Source organism: Calidris pugnax, unplaced genomic scaffold (assembly GCF_001431845.1).
Source record: "Calidris pugnax isolate Ruff unplaced genomic scaffold, ASM143184v1 scaffold38, whole genome shotgun sequence".
Classification (NCBI taxonomy): Eukaryota; Metazoa; Chordata; class Aves; order Charadriiformes; family Scolopacidae; genus Calidris; species Calidris pugnax.
The window spans coordinates 329148-341626 of record NW_015090995.1 but is presented as its reverse complement, the minus strand read 5'-3'; the positions used below and the strand labels follow the sequence as shown (position 1 = coordinate 341626).

General features: G+C 46.2%; 1 protein-coding gene across 1 annotated transcript in view; it reads right to left on the bottom strand.

Moving 5' to 3' along the window:
• Positions 1–4660, bottom strand: part of LOC106895648 (vascular endothelial growth factor receptor kdr-like) — an 87903-nt gene extending 83243 nt beyond the window's left edge. Inside the window, exon 1 of the mRNA XM_014955194.1 lies at positions 4494–4660. Within this exon, the coding sequence (XP_014810680.1) occupies positions 4494–4521 (28 nt within the window). The 5' untranslated portion in view covers positions 4522–4660. The remainder of the gene's footprint in view (positions 1–4493) is intronic.
• Positions 4661–12479: the final 7819 nt, after the last annotated feature.

The following is a 12479-nucleotide window of genomic DNA, read 5'->3' as shown; positions in this document are numbered from 1 at the left end:
CTCAACTTTTCTGCAGGGGCATCTTCTAGTTACACTGAGTTTCTGAGTTACACTAGTTACAGTGCTGAAAAACAAATGTGTGGAAACAAATTACTCCTTCAGTCCTGCCATGTTCCTAACTCCCAGTAGCACTGGGATGGTGAAACACCAGCAGCTGAATTGCTCTGGGTGGGAAGCCGCTGTTGAAATGTCCACCAATCAACATGTTTAAAGAGTGAACCACACTTGGCACAAACAGGAACTGGTGATTCTGCCCCAGTGTACTGGGACCCTTGTGGCAGCCAACACTGAGGTATTGGACTTACTTGCATCATTTTGTGCCAATTACAGTATCAGAGAAGGTGGGACTTATGTTTTTCTGAAGTGGTTATATGAGAACCAGCCCTATCATGGCCATAATTATTTCAAGAAATAGAATAACAGCCCTGATTTGCATAAATAGTAGTAGATGCTGTCCATTGCTTGCCTGCTCACCCCGTGCCTGGAAGGGGAGGTTGCTTCCACCAGAGCAGTGCTCTCGGGGTGCATGGACAGGAATCAGAGCACAGCTTGGAAAATTGGATGAACTTTCCTTAGACATTGTTTGGCAAGTTGTGCCCAGTCCCAGTTCCCACAGTAATAATGTCAGACGAGTTGCTGATGGAGGGAAGCAAAACAGAATTGAGCTCATGCTCCTTCCTGCTGGTGCCTTGAGAGGTACAAAAAGGTGTAGCAAATCCCTGACTGCTACAGAGAGCTAAGGGCTGCACGGGGAAATCACTGCAAAAGCTGAGGCAGCGTTTCAGCTGGTACAGAGAGCTCTTCCAGCTGATGCCCTGAGGACTGTCTTACTTTGAGACAACCGCTTTGCTGACAGTAACAGTATTTCAAATAGCTGAGAGCTGCAAGTCCCGACTTCTGTCTAGGCTGGGGTCTGAGAGAGCCCTTTGGGAAGATGGAGAGAATCTTTGCTTGATTTGTCTTTTTTTCTGCTTTCTCTAAGCCATGTTAGATTTTATCTGTGCCCTAGGAAACATTGTAGAGAGGGCTCGCCATATTTTAACACAAAATAGACAGCCTGCCCTTTCCTTGGGCACACGGATCTCAAAGGTTGAAATAAATGAGTGCGTTCCTCACGGGGAAGTGTCCATTGGGTTGGGAAGGGTAATTGCAGGAGAGAGAAGCAAATGACATCGGCTACCTGGCTTTGGCAGCATTTCCAGTGGAAATGCTGTCCACATAAGACTTTCTGCCGTGGGCTCCTACGTGGACAGCTGCTTTGCAGGGGAGACTTGTCTTTACTGCGTCTGGTCCAGAGCTGGCTCAGCAGAGACAGCAGCTCCTGTGGGCTGAGGGTGGGCTTCCCCCATTCACCCTCTTCTCTGACAGCAGCCACCAGAGAGTTGCTTGGCTGCTCTTCTTGTGTTCGTCCAGACACTGTGTTTCACGGCAGAGGTTATCCCCCGAGTCACAATGAAGCTGAACAACGCAGTTAAAAAACACCCAACTATTTCTGTTCCAGCCCTGAGCTACGTGGTGTTTTCAACAAGGAGACGGGCAACAGGAGAAGGGGGTTGTCTCTCTTTTTAATTACGATCCTTGGGACTTGCAGCTGCAGCGGGAAGCAGAAAAGGCCTCGGGAACAATTATTCAGGATTAAGATCCTGAGTTCTCCCTCCCTCCAGACTGTCAGGGTGCAGCTGAGGCATGGCCACTGACCCTGCCGCCTACGGGTCCCTCATGATCTGACTGATGTGCCGGGGTCACGGCTCAATTGCACCGGGGGGGAGAGCTGCTGGATGCCAGATTCTGACAGAGCTTAGAGACTCCACCAGGGAGGCTGTAAAAACAGAAGCAAGCACAGGAAATAATAGCCAATAAGCAGGGCTTCCGATACAATCATGTTCTCATTTCAGTGTCAAGCAGCAGGCCAGGAACGAAGGGAAAAAATACCATTCCCCTTCCTTTTTTGGCAATAATGGCTTGTAACCTCAGAGGAATCTCCAGCCTTCAGGGTCTGGCTCAATATTTTCTCACTCCACCTGGCTCAGTCTCATAAACACCCTGTTGAGCACTTGCTTTCTCCACAAAACATCCAGAGAGATGTCTTTTGGACCTCACCCTTCTCTGGCACTCACCAGGAACTGTGAGTTTCTTCACTTGGAGCCAACTGATGGGTTTCTCAGTGATGCCCAGATGCTGTTGGGCATGTTTAAATGTTGAAGAAATTATAGGTAGGTTCTGAATCCCTTGCTTAACTCCACAATTCATAGGGCCCTCACTGAAGAACAGTTTTCTCGTCCCCAGACAAGCCTGCTGGCTCTCAACAAATATACACAGGAACTGAATGGGAGGAAGAGCCTGCCCTGAGGACAGAATCCACGCCGGGGTATAAATAGTTTCATTTCACTGGGGCCAAGCAGCTTCCTCAGACTGGGAGGCTGGATCCCACCGAAGTGGCGTGGCAGAGCTGGGCTTTGGGGTGGATGAGCAAGTGGCCCACCAGGACATGGACCAGCAGGGTCCCCACTGACTTGCTTTTCTTTCTCCTTCACCCGTGGAGCGCGTAGTTCAAAGTGGTTCATTTTCTACCCACTTTTCCTTCAATGACTTTTAAAGCACAGGAGTCTGGGGAAGAGCTTTTAGGGCAGGGAGGGTGTCTGACACAATTAAATTGCCTCTGAGAGAGGACAATCTTGGAGGGTGATTTAGAGAAAACACCCATCCAGAGCTGTTTTTCAGGGGAGCCTTGGCACAGCAGCCTCAGGCAAGCAAGAGGACATCCTGCAATTTTTTTTTAGATTAGTGCTGTTCCAAGCGCATCGCCGGTAAGCGTTCCATAACTTGAGATATTTTTCTTAGGGAAAACACTCAGGAGGTCCCAAAAGATCCATAAGATTTCCTGCACGTGCTCCAGCCATAGAGTAACGAAGGCCTGGGTAGGCAGCCAGGGCACTGAATCAGGACAGAGAATGGAGTTTTCAATGTGCTGTTTCCTGAAGCGTAGGCATTGGGCTGGGTTAACAATATGAGATGTGGGGCATCTGAGCAGTGTGTAATGAGAAAAGGAAACAGCTCAGCACAAGAACTAGGGTGGATAAAGCAACCAGAGCTTAGAGTAACAAGAAAAAATCAGAAAAAGGAAATAGAAAGGGAGGAAAAAAAATGACTGCAGGAACTAACAAGTAACACCAAAAAGCTACTTTCCGATAAGAGGAAGACTTGCTGGGAAAGCAGGATAAGGGTAAAGAGGGACTATTTTCAAGAGACATAAAGGGACAGGAAAATGTCATCCATGTGAATCAAACCAGGTGTGTTCACCTAGTAGTGCAGAAGTTGAATTTAGCTGAGTGGGTGTATCCCAGTACCCTTGGGATGGACATTGCACCCCGTGATGGTTTCACCATCGGTAGCGACACCACGAGACTATCAGAGCTGCCCAGCAAGTACGTGGGTTTTCTGTGTCCCTTTGCTGAACTATTCAAATAATATCAGACAAACTCATTGCTTCTCTAGCATGTGTTTTAGTAAAAGGATTCAAAGAATCATATTTTAGCATTTGCAAGAAAAATTACATTAATTCATTTTCCTGAGTTTGCGGGGAACTGAACAGTGAGCCCCTTCAGCACCAAAGCAGTTCGTGGCATCCCTTATTCAAGACACTAAAAGTCAGCTCCTTTATCTGACTATTCCCCATCTCAGCTTGGAATATCCAAGATGATTCAGTGGTTTAGTAATGCATTTGTCAACTAGGTTTGAAAAAAATATCAGCATTTTGGGGGAATATTCTTCTAACAAAAATTCGTATTATAGAAATGGTTGTTGAGGATGTTTCATACAGTTAATCACAGAGGACCACACTCCTCTGAAGTTTCTGCTTGCATTTATTATTGGCTCTGAACTCAGTGATTCTGACACATGTGGGAGAGGTAGCTCAATGAGGACAAAAATGAGCAATGTGCCGTTTTTTTACAGTAAAATATGTATAATGCAGTCATCCCGCTTTGCTAAGCGTGTGTCACAGATGTGAAGGACAAAGCAGGATATAAATGTGTAGGAGAAAGAATTACAAAGAATGTTGTCGGGGAGTTTCATGCCTGGGGAGGAAGGAAAGAGAAAGGACTCCGGTATTCGGGATGAATCTTAGGAAAAGCACTGTGATAGCAAAACCCTTTGGGATAAGAGAATTTAGTCTTAAAAGGAAAAAGAAAAAAAAGAAAAGACGTTTAAAGCAATCAGTGTATCAGTCATTTGAAACACATAACTAGATGGCAGAAGTCCCAAAATTGAACAAGATGGATAATTTCTGGTTCTCACATCTGGGTCCCTGTGAATTCAGCCAGCATGAAAATCCAAATATACCCTCCCTCCTCATACTGTCAAAGCTGGTGTTTGCTCCAGTGCTGGGCCAGTGGGGAGGTGGGACTTGTGAAAGCATCTGAACTGGGTTGCTTGTTCTACCTAGCATAGATCCTGTAAAAAGTCGTGACAACAAAATAAAGTGAAATTCTTACCTTTAACAAACACATAAATCCTCGCCATGAGATCCTCATTAGATGGGGAGTCGTCACGGCTGCAGGTGAAGTAACCGGTGTCGTTGGCTATGACTTTCCTGAGGACGAGCAGGCTGCAGCTCTGCCGCGTGTTATTGCGGCAGTTACTGATGTGCACCCGAGGGTCTTCCTTCTGGTTCTCCCTCAAAAGCCAGCTCACAGACGTCGCTCCCCTGTCGATGCAACACACCAAAATTAAAGATAGAGTCGTGACTTCAGACAAAGTTTAGTTTTGATTTTAACACACTTCCTGAGTATGAGTTTGTTTTTATAACACTATATTTTAGCCACTTCAAAGATTAGAAAGCACCTGTTAAAATTATATGTTTCTTCCGAGTTGAGAACTTTGCATATTTTAACAGCTACATTAACTTGTATTTTCTTATACTAGGGCTGCATGAAGGGAGGAGAACATTTATGTAACTTTGTATCACCTTTCTTGCTTAATCAGCAGTGACTCAATCTTGATTTTTGTGAAGGGTCTGGAACTAATCAGATTACAAATCTTAGAGTATCTGCTCAAGACACATTTTTTGTTTTCAATTCACCCTGTCACGGCAGGCAGAACATAAAGCTGGCAGACCATGCACCATGACCCACCTGACCCGTTCGTTGTCTTATCTCTTATCACAGCTAATGTCAAATGCAATGCTATGTGCTTCTCCAACAAAAAGTAAGGCCTTTAAATAACCTGTTGCAGGACTCAGAGAGAGCTCTAGGTTAGCTCGGTAACAGGCACTGGTTGTGCTAGTCCTATTGTGCTGGAAACATCAGGCCACACCATGGGAGCAGGAGCTCCTGGAGCTCTCTTCATAGATTCATAGAATGATAGAATGGTTTGGGTTGGACGGGACATTAAAGACCATCCAGTTCCCACCCCCTGCCCTGGGCAGGGACACCTCCCACCAGACCAGGTTGCTCCAAGCCCCCTCCAACCTGGCCTTGAACCCCTCCAGGGATGGGGCAGCCACAGCTTCTCTGGGCAACCTGGGCCAGGCTCTCACCACCCACACAGCAAAGAAAAATTTCTTCCTGATATCTAATCTAATATCTATCAAATCTTTTGCTTGGGCTACACATTGAGGGCTCTCATGATGTACTAGTACATGCTCTACATGCTTAGGAGGTAAAGATTGTGGTGTTTTTGTAGTAGACTGGTTTTTGGTGGTCAATATGGAAACTGGTGGGGTATGTGGGTAGTCGTGGGTTTTTCTGGAAAGAAGTTAGTATCAGAGGGAGGCAGTTCTGTTGGTCTGTCTTTGCAGAGAGAAGCCACTCTTCCAAAGGACAGCGGGTTGACTCACCCCTTCTCACTCAGTGAATTCCCATTGACTCAATGGTATTTGCTGAGCTGAGGAAGGAGTAAGAACCTATGGATTTCCCCAACGGAGTGTTGGTGGGGAGAAATCCGGTCTAGACACACCGACTCGGTATAGAGATCTAAGACCAAACATATCTAGCTAGTAACACCAAACGAGTTGTGTGAAGTTTCCAGTTAGCTAATAACTGGAACTACTCTTTCTGTGCCAGTGGCTTTGTTGAGGTCAGTAGGTCCAATAAGGGAACTCATTTGCCAGCAAATTCAGTGACACTTAAACAAACATCCTCTTGGCCCCCGTTTCTGCCCGTCCTTTTGTCGCCTTCCTGAAGATGATGTGGACACGGGCATGAACTCTTGAGGTTATTCCCAGCACATAGCTGAAGGGGAGCACTGGGAGAAGTGTGAATATCCTCTCTGGTGAGCAGCCTCACCCCTCAGTTGACTTGGACAGCCCCGCCTCATCCATCATAGCAGCTTCCCGTCCTTCAAAGCAGTGGATCATTTTGTGACGCAGAGATCCCTACCCAGTGCTCCTTCCCCACCTTACTAATGTCATTACTGACGTAATGACCACCTCGGTCAAGAAATGGGACTCCTGGCCGTGAAATATGGAATGATGCCACTTCACATTCAGTCACTCAACTCCCAACATGTCGTCATGTTCCTGCTCCTCTACTGTCATCCAGTTTGGTGTCCACCAGGGCTGGAAAACTGCAACCGTGGTTCTGCAGAGCAGGTCATGGATTTTGGATGCCTATGCTTCCCACTTTTTCCTCCTCCGCATTCCTGGTGGAAGATGAAGACTTCGGCTTCTGCTTTGGGATTTTCACACATCTGGCAGAGGGGAGTCACGGCAATAGCTTTGACCAGGCTGCCAAAAATTAGGAAATCCTGGCCAAGAACCTCAAATGAATGAACTTTAAGGAAGAAGGGATGTTCACACGAAGTTACCGCAGTTGGGCAGCTTCCTGCTCTGTCTGCTGTCTCCTGCTGTGCCCCACACAGCCCTGATGCCCCCGGGAACCACGAAGGACTCCAGAGCTGCCTTTGGGCCGGTTTGGAGCTAATCTGTGAGTGTCAGAGGAGGCAGGATGAGAGACATCCGCAAAGGACCCGAGACAGGGAATCTCACACTTGATGTGCACAAATCCCACTTCCACCTTCTATTCCCAGCTTCTGCGTGAGTCAGGGAGCTGAAGTGCTCCGGAGCTCTGGTCCCATGCACGCTGCTGTATGTTTCTGTTTCTCAGAGCTGTCCTGTGGATTTATTGCTTTGCATCCATAATGCAATTTGGGACTGAAGTGCTAAGAATTTCTTCATCTCTTCATTCATCTGGTGAGATGAGGAAATAGGGTATTCCCACAGATTGAAAAAGCAGCAGATGGAGAATTGCTGAAAAGTATTGATTTAGTTGGCCTGGAGCCCTGTGCCAAACTCATGTCCACCTTACATCTAGATTTTAAAGGACTATTTAAACTTTATTGCCATCATGCTTTCTGCTTGCCGAGCTAAAAATACCACCATAAGGTTGTTTTGACCTCCTAAGCCTCACGGCGAGCTGGAGGTGTTTGGAGAAAACCTGCCTTACACTCCAGGAGACATCACAAATTTACACAGTATGAGTCAGTTCATCTTTCACTAGAACAGTGCATTAAATGGACTAGGACAAAAATGAGAAGGGACATATGTGTCAGCATAAACTACAGCTTAGATTCACCTTCCCACTGCTTTTTCTTTCTGTTTCCAGTAACTTCTGTTGAAAGAAACCATCCACGTAGTGGCTACAGTCAAGGGGACTTTGCAAGAAGGTGGAAAAATAATGTATGTGTGTGAGAGAGAGAGAAACTGTGATGTTCTGTGTTACCTTAAGACTTCTCTCCTTCAATGCTCTCGGAAGAAATAAAAAAAAACCCCTCTCACAGTAGCTTGATGTATAAATCACACTCCAAACAAGCGACACCTACGTACATCTCAGTCTGAGGCCTTTTGTGTGCCCGAGCAAGCTCCTGGCTGGCTGACACGCCAGAAAGCACTTTGTCTCCTTGTGTTACATGGAATTCTGTGCCAGTCAGCTGGGACCAAACGCTACAGCCCCCATTTCCAGGGCATCATCTCCCTCCAAACACACGTCATTACCAACATGCTGCTGGTTTCTGGCATGGCTGGTTTTTACACGTCGTGCCAAGAACTGAAGAGCTGCCGTAATTTACAGTATCAGCAGTCTGTTTTTTTTCACAAGTCCTGGTTATCTTGGATTTAAAGAATATGGTATGTTTGAACGGGTCAGGTCTTGGCATATACGCATACTAACAGCTGTTTATTGAACTGTCATCTTATAGGCTAGATGGTATTTGAGGTTAGGGAGTTTAAGCTCATATATATGTGTGTAAAGAGCTAATGACATGCCCTGATGGTCTTGTTTGTCATGTACTTACGGACAGGGAGCAAAAGAGTGATTTTAGCTGCAGAGGAGCTGAATCCAAACCTGTTTTCAGATGAGGATTTTCCAGCCTTGTCCTTAAGCATGATACATCCCCCTCCCATAAGCTTTCCCGTGCGCTGACTCAGGGTTTTGCTATTTTACAATAGAAAGAATCTGGCCAAGCTGAATGCTGACCGGAGACTTTCCTCCCAGCCCAGCAAATTCTCCTCTACCCCAACATGCACGTGAGGGCAAAGAGCAGCCAGAAACTGTCCTTGGTACAGGGAATTGATAGAACCAACAAATCCAGCATCGTTGGAGCAATCCTTACCTGCATTTTATTTTTAGGGTTTCTCCTGGTAAGATGACAATGTGGTCCTTTGCAATGCTTAGCGTTGGCCTCTCAAAAAATTCTTCCTCGGCAAGACCTGACCCAAATAAAGAAGAGATCATCATTAGACAGGCTATTCAGTGTGGGTAGAACAGGCACAATACAGTCGAGGCAAGCTTTTTGTTTTGTGAATAGTTCCTAATTTGGGGGCCCACACAGTGCTTGCATTTGTACTGATGCAATTTAGTTGAGCGTGGAGTTATTCAGGAGATCCCCCTGGTTTGTTTTCTGTTTCCCTCATCTCTTTCTTTTCTGACATGGAGCATCTGCTAACAGTCTTTCTCTCCTTTTATTTAGAGCTAGCTTTATTACTGAATTATTGCAGTTTTAGGAGAACAGGTTCATTTCAAAAGGATTTTGCACACATATAAAAGTGGAAGGTGTCAGGTCTCTGGGACATAATTTGATGTGTGAGCTCGTATGTTACATTTTAATCAAGGGGAGAAGAGAAAACAATAATTCTGGGGAGCACCTCTTTGAATCACAACTGTATTAAAAGCAATATTAAAAGCCTGCTGTTTTCCAAGGCACCACGCACCAATATTGCATTTGAACTGAATAGTGAGCTTTGTGGTTACGGTGGCTGTAATGCTGCAAAGCAAATTTGTGATGGTGTCTGGGGCACCATCATCAGCGTGACGAGGTTTGTCAGGTCTCTGATGACAATGGTCTTTAGTGACAGTAGTGATAAAGGTCTCTCTCATCGTCATCTCCTGGCTCGGGAAATGTCTTCTGCATGTGAAACTGTCCTCAGTGAGATGCATATCTGAGGGCACGTCTATGACAATATAATTATTGGAAAGTGCAACTGAGAAGAAACAAAAGTGAGGTTGGCCAGGCTGGGTTCTTTGTCCAAATTCAAAGTAACATTATCAAGGAAAGGAGAAAACAGACTTAGATAAGTATCTCAATTTCCAAAGCTCTGACATTAAAGCCGTATGTTTTCTTTCCCCTCCTGCTCTTCAAATCTATATCTTCTTTGCCTTGAACTTGATAAGCCAGAAATCTTTAGCTGGGCTTATTACAGAGGCATTATTCTCAGCAGAATAGTGAAGATAACATATCTAGCAAAAAAAGAAACATTAGGGCTTAACTTTTCAACTGGATGAAACAGTGATTTTCTTGCCTCCCACCTCCCAGCTCTCATCTCTTTTTTGCTGGATTTGAGTAAAATACTCTTAGCCTGGCATATCCTGGCAGTGTGGAGAGTGAATCACTCCCGCTTTGGTGAGTCCAGCTTCTTCCACGAGCCATTGGAACTCCCATCAGTAACTCAGCGGAGACCAATTAATCTCATGGCACTGGAGAATCCTTCCCAAGGGGGGACCCTGCCCAGACAGCATCTTGCTGGACTCCCTCCGGAGACATTCTGACCCTTCCTATAGACCCGGACACTTTAAACGAGTCCTGGCCATTGCTTCAGCATCAAAGATATCCCCCTTGCCCCTACTTTTGCATAACTGATGACACTGTAGCTCTATTTCCAAAGTCCTTTGCAGAGTAAGAAGCTGGAGTCTGGCCAGCACAAACTCCCTGCCTAAAAACTGCTGTTACATGTAACAGCATCATACTTAGAAAAGAATCGACAGAAAAAGCCCCAAAACTCTGCAGGAGGAGACATGACCAGGCAAATACACCCTTGCACTTGACCCTGAGTCCCCTCTGTTTTTTAGAAACAACCGGTTCACCCCGAGCACGGGCTGAACTGAGCATGTGTTATTTCATGGTCCTGAGGTATTTTGGTGTCTTACGACCATGTGCTGAGCTTTGCAAAAACAATCCAAAAAACAGCCAACAGCTTTGAGTGTGTTTGTCAAGTGTCATTTAATGTGCTGGCTGGGGGCTGGGGGGGTCCCGTGGGGCTCTCCTGGGACACAGCTCCTGCCGGGATCTGCTCTGGGCTGTTTATGCTGCGACTTCAGCCAGGTGCCGCTTCGACTCAGCAAATCCTGGGGTTTGAAATAATCCTTTATTTCTTTCCTCTTTTGCCTTCAGTTGTTCTTAGGGCTTAGAGGGGGCTTAGCTGATGTCTTGAGGTGGCCTTTTAAAGAGGCCTGAATTTTACCTCTCAGGAGGGAGTGTGACACTGTTGGCAGGGTCTGTGGCAGTGCCAGGCACCTGGTGTTACTGGGACCGGGAGCAATGCAGACCTTGGGCTTTTATACTATTTGAGACTTTTATACTATTTAAGAGTTTTTGCTAAAAGAAAAAAAAAAAGTATTTTTCAATTATTCTGTTTATACTTCTGAGCTACTTCTTTCCCAAAGTTTATTTTGGCTTTGGCAGTTGAAGAAAAGAATAAGCAAAGTGTAATTTCACTGCTTTTCTACCCCGTGGAGGACAGGAGGAGAAATTCCTCTGCCACACACACGTTTGATCGCTGCTGCCAGGTGACAGGGGGTTTATATAAACACAGCGTGTGCCCTTTCTGGCACACCAGAGCCAAAGCTGAGCGGACTGGGGAAAAAAGTTGGAGGGCAAAGCTGCAAGAGTAGTGGGGGAAGAGATTAGGCTGTGCTCCATCGGGAGCCTAAATACCAGAACTGGCAGGATGATGCCTCACAAAATTTTTAACCTCCCGTGGCCCCTTTAGAGCCAGGCTTCATTTTTTGGAGGCAAAGCCGAGGACAGCCCTGGGGCATGTTGGATGAGAAGAAAGGGATCTACTCCTCTTTCATATTTGGGTTATATATTTGAGGAGACTCGTGGCTTTAAGAAGGTGTTATGATGCTGCAGGCAGCTCCCTGCAGAGAGAAGCAGGCGCAGAGGCAGCACCCTGCTGGGCAGAGCAGCCCCTCTCTTTCCTCAACCCCACACCCTGACGTCTGTTTAGCTTTGGATTCTCATTCACACCAGTTCTGGCATGCTGGGGCAACTGGGATGGAGGTAGATACTGTTTCTCTTGTACAAAGACTAAGTCTTTGGGGACATGATGTGCAGGTTTCATACTGGCTGCCAGGCTTTTGATGGCAGGGGTTGTGAATCACGGGCAGGTGCGATCTAGTTCTGGGAAGGGCAAAGTTAACCCAGTGTTGGCATCCCATAGAAAAGCATCGTTTAAATCTGCCATGTTGCCTGGTTGCAGTGCTTTTCCTTCTTCTTAGAATGACTGTAAAACCATTTTGGTTTTATGGCTTTAATCACTAAATGTCTCACACTTCTCAAAAAAAGTTTTTCACAGCTGCACTTTATATAAAGCCTCTCAGACTCTGAAGAACATCTCTCTGAGGTACTACTCTGTGGTCTGCTATAAAACCAGGACCTACAATATGCCCCGGGTGGGGTGGGAGACCTGTGCTGCTGGACCAAGTCCTGCTGAAGCTGATGTGCTCTGATTGCACAGCTCAAATGACAATGTCCAGGCCTAAAAGAACATTCTCCTCTTCTCTGCTAAATAATTTTGGTCCTGCTCTAGGGCTACAAGGGTCATAAAATTAAAAACAAGTGCTTGCGCCGACCATGTCATTACTGTAGCAAAGCTGTGTAGAGGAACAAGCAGCTTGGCAGGCTCTGCTCTGCAGAACCATGTGTAAAGGGCCAGGAAATGCCATCGATACCATGGATGTCCCCAATATTTTCTCAGTGAAGCTAACACTGCTGACTGGTGGGGTGAGGAACCTGGTGCAGCATCCTTCCTTAGAGCCTCTGGCATGGGGTTGGCTGGAGTGATAAGACTGCAGAAGTAGCAGAGAGCCTGTTGCCTCCTGCAGAGCTACAGATAAGTCTTGGCACAACATCCCCTCTGTAAACCGAGGCAGAAAGACAAGCTTCTCTTGGGAAGTGACGTGTTGCATCTGATGTTGGGTTCCTGC